Genomic DNA, 11,393 nt, shown 5'->3' with positions numbered 1-11,393 from the left:
TCTATCTTGTGTAGTGTGTGTGTTTGTGTGGTTATGCTGGAGAAGACGGTTTAGTCAGCCGCGGAGAGAACCACTTCCTGTTCAACCCGGAAATGAGTATCAAAGTCCTGATCAGTGTTTAGACGTTCACTACGAAGATATAGATCTAAAAAACAGCCCTGGCTACGAAACTGACCTCCGTCTAACTCCCTCCCCCCGACTGTGTTCTGAAACTCAAAACACAAGGTTTCTAACTCAAGAAAGTAGCTGCCCAATAAGCCCATACAGTTACGCTAGAGTCCAGCGTGCACCTCTTCCTCCACCTATCCAGCTACATCCTCCCACACTTTCACAAACCCCTCCCATCTTGCTGGGGTACAGTCAGCTTCACGACCCTCTCCCTGACCTCATGTCCTCCTCGCAGCGTTACAACACGATACCCGGCAGGGACGGTGAAGTGGAGACTAGACAGGATGATGGACGCAGGTATAACAGACTTGCTAGGGATGTTGCTGAGGATGTGACTTTACAATACAATGTGCTGATCAGATAAGGATTGTTTTTACTGTCTTTATAAAAATCCTTCCGGGCTGTTAGAGTGGCAAAATAAGGGAATGAAAACCAAGTTTTTAGTTCGATTTTGAGGGGCGTTTGTTGTGGCTATGATATTTCATATTTGGGTTTACATTGTCTGAACAAGCTTGCAAATTTTGGATGATCGACAGGTTGACTGTATTATATAAACCACAAAACTTCGTATTTTTATGTACATCTGATAACCTCTTCATTACCTTTCCTCCACGTCTTTTGCCGTACTTCAGGCAAAATTTTGAGATTAAAACCTACTTCAGACAAAATGTAAGTTAAGAAGAGATTGATAAGATGCAATATATATGTTTCCATAACCTCCCTCTGGTACAATTTTAAATAAACAGGCTTCCAAGGTTCGATAAAAAGTATTCTCCTCTCAGATAAGAGGAGGGAAGTATTAAATCGAAGTTTTAAAACGTCTTATGATTAAAATTCTACTTTGAAGGTAAATGAATTATCTCGTCATGTTTCCAAATCCATATATAAATGTATATATATATATATATATATATTAAAGGAAGAAATAGAATGGAGCCAAGCAGATAATGAAGAAACTATAGCGCTGCAGTCACAGAAGATCAAAGAATTAGAGCACCAAATGCAGATCAAAGAAGCGGATAATGCAATGATTTCCGTGGAGATATCTCAACTGAAAGAAGCAGTAAAAGAGGATATTCAGAGTATGAAAGAAGAAATTAAACTTCTCGATCTGAACGATGCAACGAGTGCTCAAGTGTGACTGTGCTCAATGGAGAGGTAGAAAATGGTAATCCCAGACCCAAATGCGCTAAATTTTGCAGTGGTACAACTGGGAGGAGGACGACTTGGTCCTTAGCGTCAGGAAAGTACGGATTCACTGTGTACAAAGAGGTTGATATAAGTGGCTATCACTACCACAAAAGAGGGTCATGCCTGGTATGGTGCTGAGGGGCAAACAGTCGGTATATCTACCGTCTATCGTGACACATCTCAATCTTTTTTGTTGGTATTAAACCCATACCATCTACTTTTGGATCAGCATTTGCCAGACGTTGGAATGTTGAATGGATAGCAGTAGGTTTTACGTGCTAAACATTGGGAATGGTTGTGGAATGTGGATACTGGGTTTTGACAGAAGACAATTATTACACGCTTGTTGATACAATGTTTTTCCTCATTCAATTTCAAAGCCGTTGAAGTTTCAAATGACGCTGATAAATATTGCAAATTTGTAGCTCTTGGCTGACATGATAAGTTTTTACTAATACATCACCAACAAGCCAGCACAGCAACATGATGTGCTTATACCTGGTGTTGTATATTCCACCCCCGCTTCAAGCTAAACACTTCTCCCCAACTCTCCGTTCTGCCTACATTCTACAACTTGCTGCAATCTCTTCTCTTGATACACACTTTCTCACCATGTTACAAGCGGGAACAAAGCTCTCCAAGGACCCTGCCGAGACTAAAGATTCCCCCGAACCCCAATTGTTCCCTCCTCTAAACTTGCCGTTCAGACACAGTGTAGTTGATGGTTGGGTTTACCCACCTTTCATCAAAGAGGACACGATCGAGAGAACCCGCAAGTTCCAGCTAAGAGAAGAAGATGTGTTCGTGGCTACTTATCCCAAGTGTGGTACGACCTGGACACAGAACATCATCTCCAAACTACACGAGGTCCATCAGACAGGGGCTCTACAAGGTCTCGGGAGTCACTTGCTGGAGATCATACCTTGGTTAGAAAACTCCTCTCACGAGCATATCGCAGAGAGACCCTCTCCGCGCTACCTCAAGACTCATAACCCCTACCAGCACCTTGCTAGAGATCCAGCAGTTCGCTGCAAGTACCTTGTTGTATCTAGGAATCCGAAAGACGCGTGCGTCTCCCTCTATCACCACGCTAAGGGGTTCTCTGTTTTCAAATACTCTGGAGACTTCCACAGTTTTGCTGAGCTGTTTTTAGAGGGCAAGGTTGAGAGTGGATGTTGGTGGACTCATCTCAGACAGTATAAGAAGAACAAGGAAGACCTGGATATTTTGCTGCTGAGATACGAGGATCTCCATAGTCAAGGTCTCCACATGATCAAACAGATTAACGACTTCGTAGGGCTGCCAAGTCTTACAGATTCTGATTGTGAACGGGTTCTGGTGGAAACTTCCTTTGATAAAATGAAGAAGGATCCTTCTGCTAACTACTCGTGGATGGATCAAGGAAGAAAGAAGGAGGAGAGCCCCTTTATGAGGAAGGGAAAAGTCGGGGATTGGACAAATTTCTTTAGCAAGGACTTGAGTGATAGGTTTGACATGAAAACGAGGGAGACGTTAGGAGAGTTTGAAGTTTTCAATGATTACATTACTGGGTTCCCAGAGCAATGAGTCATGTAAATTATACTGTTTTATAATACCAATAAATTACATTTTTGCTGAATATTTACCCGAAAAATTATGGATATTGTTGATGAATGACACGAAAATTTTCTTTTAAAATAAAAATCTTTACTGTTTTACATTCTACATTATTAAAAAACGATTAATAAACTGATTTTACTGTCCCTCTGGTAACAAAATATCGACCATTTTTCATTAGAATTATTGCCTAATACTCAACGCACCTCTGAATTGCAGAAAATTGAATTCCGAATTTTTGCCTAATACTCAACGCACCTCTGAAATTGCAGAAAATTGAATTCCGTTATGATTTATGATAGTCTGTCATCCAATGTCAACCTGGCCATTAATTGCTAATATCACCCCGAGAAATCGGACTTGATACCGGCGATTTGTCTCAATTCGTGATGACATTTCTCTTCCTCCGCAGGCGTATTATGGGGGTCTTTATTTGAAACCATCTCCGATGAAATCCGAAACGCCACTATACTATACGCCGCTTCTTCAGTTCAGAGCAAATCAGTTGACAAATTTCAAAGGTCGTCATGTTTTCTACCACGAATGTTCACTTTCCAGACTAATTCATTTCAATGCTACAAATCACGTGGCTATCATGTTGTGCAGGAAGCCCTTCTTGTATCCCTCATATTCCATCTGCTGGTAGAAAACAACGATGAACGCAACAACTCCAGAAAATATCGCTACTGAGAATATGCCAATCACAACTAAGACGACTATAACTGCGGGATGCATTCCGTCGGCCTGAAGGCGGTGAAATGTTATGCACGTGTTGTGACCTCATAGCACGTGCTGTGATGTCATAGCACGTGCTGTGACTTTATACCACGTGATATGACGCCATAACACCTGATCGAACTCTAAAATTTTATTGTTATTACAACGATGATCTAGGAAAATCTATTTTTGTCAGGATAACTCACCTCGGTGCAGCTTAAGATCTGGCCCCCTACTTCACACTGCTCCACCAGATGTACTAACAAGTTATCATTGAACAGGTCCGGTGATATCATTTCCATCCACCCAGCGGTACCGGCCTTGTACTTCCTGTAGTTAGTAAGATAATCACGAAATTATACTCCTAAATGGTCAACAATTTGGATGAAATGGGGTTCAAACAATGAGAAACATGAAGCTAAATGTTCGTACTAACTTACTAACGAGATAGTTATGAAATTGGCTCTGACTTTGCAGACAGTTCAGTGTAATTTTAAACTGAGATTCTACAAGTACTTGACTCCTGCATGTACTTGCTGCACATGACTCCTGATTTGGAAAAGCAGTGACCTAAAATAACTCAAACACCTGTTACTCGTCACAAGAAAACGTCAAAAAGTCAAGTTTGACAAATAATTCATAACAAGATAACATTTAAACAGCAATAATAAAATTTATATTTCCTTACATGAGATCAGCCAGACAGCAACCAGGATTCCTCTCCCGCTCAGATGCTATGATAACAAGATGGTTCTTACACTGGTCCGTGCAAGTCACTGCACTGCCTTTTTTCCATTGTCGTGTCTCTGTTCCACATGCCTTACTCATGTTCTGTACCACCTTTTGATGATCAATTTGAGACAATATCAATAATGAAACATGGAAATGAATAATGGAAAACAGTTTACCACTATATCATACTATATATGGATATACATGATTGGATGCGAAGGATAGTACTTTTTTCTCGGCATCCATTTCATCATGTCTCACAAGAGAGTACCTGTTTAGTACCTGTTTAGAGTGTACCTGTTTAGAAAATACCTGTTTAGAGTGTACCTGTTTAGAGTGTACCTGTTTAGAGTGTACCTGTTTAGAGTGTACCTGTTTATAGTGTACCTGTTTAGAGTGTACCTGTTTAGAGAATACCTGTTTAGAGTGTACCTGTTTAGAGTGTACTTGTTTAGAGAATACCTGTTTAGTACCTGTTTAGTACCTGTTTAGTACCTGTTCAGAGAGTACCTGTTTGGTACCTGTTTTGGGTGAACCTGTTTAGAGAGTACCTGTTTAGAGATATTGCTGTTGGTATCCAGGTACTCAATACAACTCTCCTCTGTTTTCTTATCAGCTAAACTGGCACACAGCAGATCAGCTGACTTGTACATGAGTTCTCTGAGTTGCAAGTGTGAAATACCCGGCAGGACGTCCTGTATCGGTAAGTCTGAAACACAGTTCCTCATCTCTCGCGTGACTGCAGTGAAACAGTCGTCCTTGCATAACTTTCTGGGATTATTGTAAAAATGTCAGACTCAGAACGCTGAGTAATATTTGCAGAAGAAGCGTGCTCAAAGACAAGTGGTGCTGGCAGACATTTGTTGTAGGTGGAAAATGGCAAGTTCAAAATGGTTTGGATTCGAACAAGAAATGCGGCCGCTTTTCTTTGGTGGGAAAAAATTAGATTAAATGAAAGGAAAAACATGATGCACTGGTTGGTACAAAACGTGATTTGAGCTAAACTCACTTGATGATTTCCCACTGATCAGTAAGATAAGATGTCACGTCGGTAACAGAAACATTAGTGGATTTGTAGAAACCATTAATGAGATACTCAGCTAGTTTAACTCCGTGTGACTGACACTCAACCTGTAAGTATTATCTGTACTCCGTTGTATACACCGAATTTCACAGGATTACACAGAATTAAAATTAAATTATAAGTCCACTATCGTGATCTTTGTGTTTATTGTACACAATGCAATTGAATAGGTAAACAAATCATTCTCCAGGTTGGTTTAAAATCTGGGCCAGCATTGTATACATGTGAGATGTTTGTAAAATTGGTACTCCTCAGTGTTAAAGTTCATAACCTGTCCGTCCATTCGTAGTTCCTAGGACCTAAACCTTATCAAGTCTGAAAACCTTTTAGCTACTTAAAAATGTTCGATTCTAAAATTACAATTATAGGCTACTGATCAGCGAAGAGTGACTGTAGCAAACCTTATACTTCATATTTTTCATGATGTAGTCCACACAGAACTTGGTACTGTACGTAAGATTAGATGTCGTAGAACAGTCGTACGTTTTTACCAGCTCAGGCACCATTTTTTTCTCTGGATGGGCCTTGCTCCCCTCTGAAATAGTGTCACGTGAACACACTTTGAATTCATCAGTGTAACTACAAAAGTAATGCAACAATAAGTTCTTAAAATCTGAAAGAAATACAGGCTGTAGAAATTGACCTCTTGTGTTAAGGACCATTTTAAATTCTCTGTGTTCAGTGCATTTCTTTGTCGTGACGTCACATCCCCCACGTGTTTTTGACACGGATGATTTGTACCTGGGGTGTATTTAGGGTTACTTGTAGTGGCTTGGTGGCTAGAACGTCAGTCACATGGTGTAGGAAGGGTGTTCAGATACCAGTGATTCAGAATCAAGCCACTTTTAGCTTTTTACAATACGCAACATTTATAATTCAGTTAAAAGATTGTACTATAACATAATATATAGTATAATATTGTATTTGGGCTAGAAGGGAAATATAATTATTATTTATAAGGATTAAAAGATAAGCCCACCTCTCATTCCACTTGGTGTTGGTATCATTGCAAGTTTTAGTAAAATTAGTACAGTCGACTGTCTCCTTCTCACAGGTTGTGTCACAACTTGTTAGCTTCTGCTCAGTGGTGCTGGTAATCGTGGAATTTACTGAACCTGTACACCTGCCACGTGATAAGTGTGTTATGTGTCATTTACACTGTAAATGCCGCATGTTTATGTAGTTTTGACTGCCATTCTTTCCATTTGTAGGTTAAAAGAAAAGTAAAGAATGTAAATTGTTGGTAGTTAACTGATAAGACGTAGGACCACTGTAAAATAGTGTGTTTTATAGTGTGTTTTATAGTGTGTTTTATAGTGTGTTGTATCACTGTAATGGTAGTAACCGTACCTAATGGAGGTGGAGTTACAGATGGTTCTGGCTGGTTTAAAACCAGGATAGCAGATTGGGGGGTTGTATTGAGGGTAACCCACTGCTAGTCTACTTTTTGGGACTTCAGAGACTACCTTACACTCTCCATAAAACTCTCTGAAATAAGAATTTATTTTAGACTCCTTAAGTAAGTTTTGTTCTTGCGAATCTTGCGAATCTTGCGAAAGAATTCAAGTTAAAACAACAACAAAACGGTTCAATTTACACATAATTAAAATAAATAGCAGCTACTTAGGTGACATAGGTAAGTGACTTACTGGCAAGTTGCCAGCCCTCCGTCCACATTATGATACAAAGTACAGATCCTCTCAAAATCTAAACAGGTTCGTTCAAAGTGGTGGGTGCTGTTCGGATGGGTTTTGACAACACTGTTGTTATATGTGCAGGACTGAGTGAAACTTTTGACACTGTATTTACAAGTACTTTGGACCTGGTTATTTTCTATCAACTCGTAGTGCGGCTCCACCTTCGCGGTTATTTCACATTCTATGTGAGCACCTGGGAGGTTGGAAGGTGAAATGGTTATTTTACACTGGGCGTAATTTTATGCCTATCTTGAGTATGTAAGTACTTATCTTGATGAACAGGAAAGATTTTTATCAACTTTTCATGTAACTCAACTCGAGGATGATGAAATTTCGCAAAGATACAAACTCCTTAATTCATGATCTCTTTTACGGAATACCTAAAAGTTAACAGGCATTACGTACCATTGTATGGAGGGATAGTACAGAGATGATCCTCGGTAATAGCATTAACATAATAATCCTGAGAGTTAGAACTCTGCACCCAAACAATAACCAAAACCACTACCAGTTCCACCCTGGGTACCATGTATCTTGTTGGTCTGTAATATTAGGAGATAATATCAGTAGTATTAGCAGATAATGGTACCAGCGGAGATAATGGTATCAGAGATACAGCCGCCCAGGACACGGGGAGTGTTTGTATTGTTCCCTTTTGTGGGATGGTTTAAAATAGCAATTTCAAAGGGTTCAAATCATATTTGACATGAACAATACTTGATTATCAAATGAATAGGCCGGTATTCAGAACCACTGGGTAAAATAAAGCAAGGTGGTATAGGTAACTGGTAGCTAGACAAAGTACGAAGTGTGTGTCAAGCTGGTGAGCAAACCAGAGACCACCGAGTCAAAGAGAGGCGGAGCAAAGGACACTGGTCGACATACACAGATTGTCCTGGTCACATAATTAATTATACACTCACATAATATTATATCACTATACTGCAGGGAGACAATCAGCTAATCAGACACTGCTACCGCTCACGATCTGAAGAACACAGTAGTGGCCTGCTCGCTCTGCTGTCTTTATCTAATTGGGCAAAAATGTCTTTGACATTACATTTACTGTTTAAAAGTTTGCGTGCGGGTCAGTCCGTTTTACGTCGATAAGTCTACTGTTTTATGACGTATAAACAAAGCTAGACGTTTCAGGGCGAGGTTATCTTAACTAAAATCATTAACTTAATCAATAACGCGAGTAGAAATAACGGCTTTGATGAAGCTCTCTTATCTGGGTACACTCCTTAGCAAATTATTTTAAAAGTTTGAACCACAACATCGGAATAACGAATCTTCTCGACTAACTTCTAAGAAATAGTTTTAGTGGTTAAAATTAGTGCACGAATATTGCGATATAAATTATAATGACTACCAGAAATCTGCTTATTTATTTCTTGAAAACGTGAAGTCTCTTTCAATGTGATCAGATTTGCGTTATTACAGTAAAACCCGCATTTTCTGGGAGTCTTGGGAAAGCAAATTTAGACTAATCTTCCCTGTAAATCGAAATCCCCAGTAATTCGGGGTTTACCCATGTCATTGATCATATTTTTGGGAAGCGAAAAATCTCGGTGAGTCGTGGTTTATCAGAACACGGAAAATCGAGCTTAAACTGTATGCTAACTAAAAGCACTCATTATTAATAACATAAACACTGATCCTACGAAAAACAACACAGCAAAGCAACGTAATGAGTTTATAAAAAGTATAACGATAACTACAAATACAAGCATAAGATAAGGTCATTTCAAGCAATTTCAGGCACTACACAGTACGTTGTCTATGTACTGGTTAAGTCTGGTTAATTGTGGTTTGTGGTCACATGACCTCGTTGTCACATGACCTCGGTTTACACAGCCTCATTACGCTGTCAGTAAGCTGTAGTACTGAGAGATCTTCTTGCATATTACAGCGCTCACGTCACGCAAATTGCTGGCGGTAGATTCCTCGGCCGCTGAAACATTAGACTTCCGGGATATTGGAGGGGAGGAGGTGGGGGTTTTAACTTTTCATAGGAGTTAGAGAAGATGATATGTTGAGTTAGGGTGGCTGTTTGATTGGGTTCACCCCAATATCTCCTAGTCCTTGAGTCAGATCGTACTTAGCACAACCACACTCAGTATAATTACACCAATTAGTACAATTTAACCGCAGCTCCATTGATCTTTAACATATGTGTAATGCACAATTTTGTGGTTTTTCTGCCTTTTAAAGTTGGCGACTCGGGCAGTAACTTGTCGAGATATAATATAAACTTCGTTTTTTAAGTAACCATGGATCAAACTGCGAGCAGCAGAATTAAAAGATGGTCCTAACTATGAACAGGGATGGCCAAATCCCTCGAATGATGGCAGCCCACCGCTTCTATTTTTTAAAGAATTTCAAGTAGTCAGATATAACTTTTGGTCGCACTTTAGCTCTATCAAACGACAAACAGTAATTTAAACGAACAACGAAATACTTTAGAGATTAAACAGCGCCACTGTAATTAATGAAAAATACCCCAGAAAGACCTGAGCGCACTGTTTAAGATCGTCAGTCCACAGTAGAAGAATGCAATAAGCTTAGACCGAAAATAGCTACTCATATAATATTGTATTATTACATATTTATATTGATTGTTCTTTTAGAACATAAACTGTTTTTATTTCTTTGTCTTTACAGCCCTGCCAAAAGTGGAAGACAATCAAACGTAGGTAAGGCCTAAGTACCATTCATTTAATTTCTTCGGAAAATTAGTATCGAAAACAGTGAGCTGCAATTATAACGAACAGCCTTAGATGAACAGTAGATGGCAAATTGCCGAAATAAGGGCCGTCCTTATAAGGTAAATAAAAATATATTCACATATCATAATAATTCAAGCTGTTACGCAATACTAATAATTATGTCGTTTCATATTAATCAACTTGCAGTATCGATCAATCAGATAATCAGAATGCATAGTTATTGTCACGCGTCAAAATCTTCCCAATACAATGGTATCTGATGTGTTTTTCTTTCAGATTTCAACATCGTATCCTTACTTATTTACTGATATAGACGGATCTGGATTCTAGCGGGGAGATGATCCATGTATTTGTTTTGACAAGTGACAATGGTTCTGGGATTGATAAGACAACGCTGGAAGCTGATTATTCACTGTCACGTGTTGGAAAAAAGTAATCCACATCCCTACCAATATCCAGATTGATGGATTAATAATGATAATAATGATAACACTGATCAGATGTTCGAAATTTCTAACGAAAACTTATACCTTTTTTAGTTAAGGTAAAAGTTCTAAATGTAACTGTCTACATTACATTCATGTTCTCAAATCGTGTGTTGCAAAGAGCGGTTTCCTTGGTCTTTACAATGTGAATACAAGAAATTATGATCATTAATCGGTATGCAACTAATAAATAATGTTCTAATCCGGAATTACACTATTACATAGATAAAAGATAAATGATAGTCCTTTATATGCCGTTTTTTAACGGACCAAATCGTGAGCAGTGGAAATTATGAGCAGAGAAAGGCCGCTCACGAGTTTTATTTTTGCATTTTGCCAAAATGATTTTGGCAATTTTACAATAATTTCTAAACAGATATCCTTGATAAAGGGCCCCAATTTCAATGTTTTCACTTTTCGGCTGTATTTAACTTTAACTAGGTAGTGCGCCATCGACAGTGAGCCGCGCGTGCCGACTGTAACTGTAGGATGGTTTTTTAGCGCTAATTTCGGCCAGCACAATTTTCTTCAAACAAATAGATATTAAGTATCCTTCCCGACCTCCGATTGCAACAAAAATTGGTAAGCTTACTCATAGACTTACAAGGAAAGTGTCCGAAAAGTTTAAAGCATATCCAACCATCAGACATTATGTTACAGCTAAAAGCAGCGTATTTTGCCCCATTTTGATCACTATATCAACTCCGATATCCATCAAATTTTTCGGACAGTTGTAAAAGCCCTATTGGAAGGTCGTCGTCAATTTTCAGAATGATCTCATTCAAGGAACTGAAGATATATCCAAATAATACGACAAAAATCAACGAATTTGGTCAAATTTGGTCAAATTACGCGACTTTTACAGCTAATTTTGCTCCAAAAGCCGCGCACTATCAAATATGGCACCTAGGCGAAACTCGTTGATCTTTCTAAAAAGGTATGACAAATTTGGTATTGTGAAAATTCTCACAGTCTCTAGAAAACAATGGTACAA

General features: G+C 38.9%; 2 protein-coding genes across 2 annotated transcripts; one reads left to right on the top strand and one right to left on the bottom strand.

Moving 5' to 3' along the window:
* Positions 1-1,927: 1,927 nt before the first annotated feature.
* Positions 1,928-3,064, top strand: LOC134815354 (amine sulfotransferase-like). Its single transcript, XM_063823879.1, has one exon. It carries the CDS (start codon positions 1,972-1,974, stop codon positions 2,923-2,925), a length of 954 nt encoding a protein of 317 aa, XP_063679949.1. The 5' UTR covers positions 1,928-1,971; the 3' UTR covers positions 2,926-3,064.
* LOC134815353 (uncharacterized) lies at positions 3,032-8,181 on the bottom strand. The gene is made up of 12 exons (XM_063823878.1): positions 8,109-8,181; positions 7,591-7,727; positions 7,138-7,378; positions 6,839-6,976; positions 6,468-6,611; positions 6,132-6,229; positions 5,890-6,023; positions 5,414-5,535; positions 4,956-5,175; positions 4,361-4,512; positions 3,879-4,002; positions 3,032-3,699 (listed from the first exon to the last, which is right to left on the bottom strand). The coding sequence occupies exons 2-12, from the start codon at positions 7,712-7,714 to the stop codon at positions 3,538-3,540; spliced, it is 1,659 nt and encodes a 552-aa protein (XP_063679948.1). The 5' UTR covers positions 7,715-7,727; positions 8,109-8,181; the 3' UTR covers positions 3,032-3,537.
* Between the last annotated feature and the right edge of the window lie 3,212 nt (positions 8,182-11,393).

Source organism: Bolinopsis microptera, chromosome 5 (assembly GCF_026151205.1).
Source record: "Bolinopsis microptera isolate Bmic1 chromosome 5, MBARI_Bmic_1.0, whole genome shotgun sequence".
NCBI classification, from domain to species: Eukaryota; Metazoa; Ctenophora; class Tentaculata; order Lobata; family Bolinopsidae; genus Bolinopsis; species Bolinopsis microptera.
Note: the sequence above shows the minus strand (reverse complement) of the source record. Positions and strands in the feature narration are given on the sequence as shown.

What these genes read in the sequence shown, in the direction of transcription:
- LOC134815354 (XM_063823879.1), top strand. Translation starts at nt 1,972, where the DNA reads ATGTTACAAGCGGGAACAAAGCTCTCCAAGGACCCTGCCGAGACTAAA.
- LOC134815353 (XM_063823878.1), bottom strand. Translation starts at nt 7,714, where the DNA reads ATGGTACCCAGGGTGGAACTGGTAGTGGTTTTGGTTATTGTTTGGGTG. An exon ending in AACACCAAGTGGAATGAGAG is followed by an intron (nt 6,230 to 6,467) that starts GTGGGCTTATCT and finishes AATACACCCCAG; the next exon opens with GTACAAATCATCCGTGTCAA. An exon ending in AATGGTCCTTAACACAAGAG is followed by an intron (nt 6,024 to 6,131) that starts GTCAATTTCTAC and finishes ACACTATTTCAG; the next exon opens with AGGGGAGCAAGGCCCATCCA.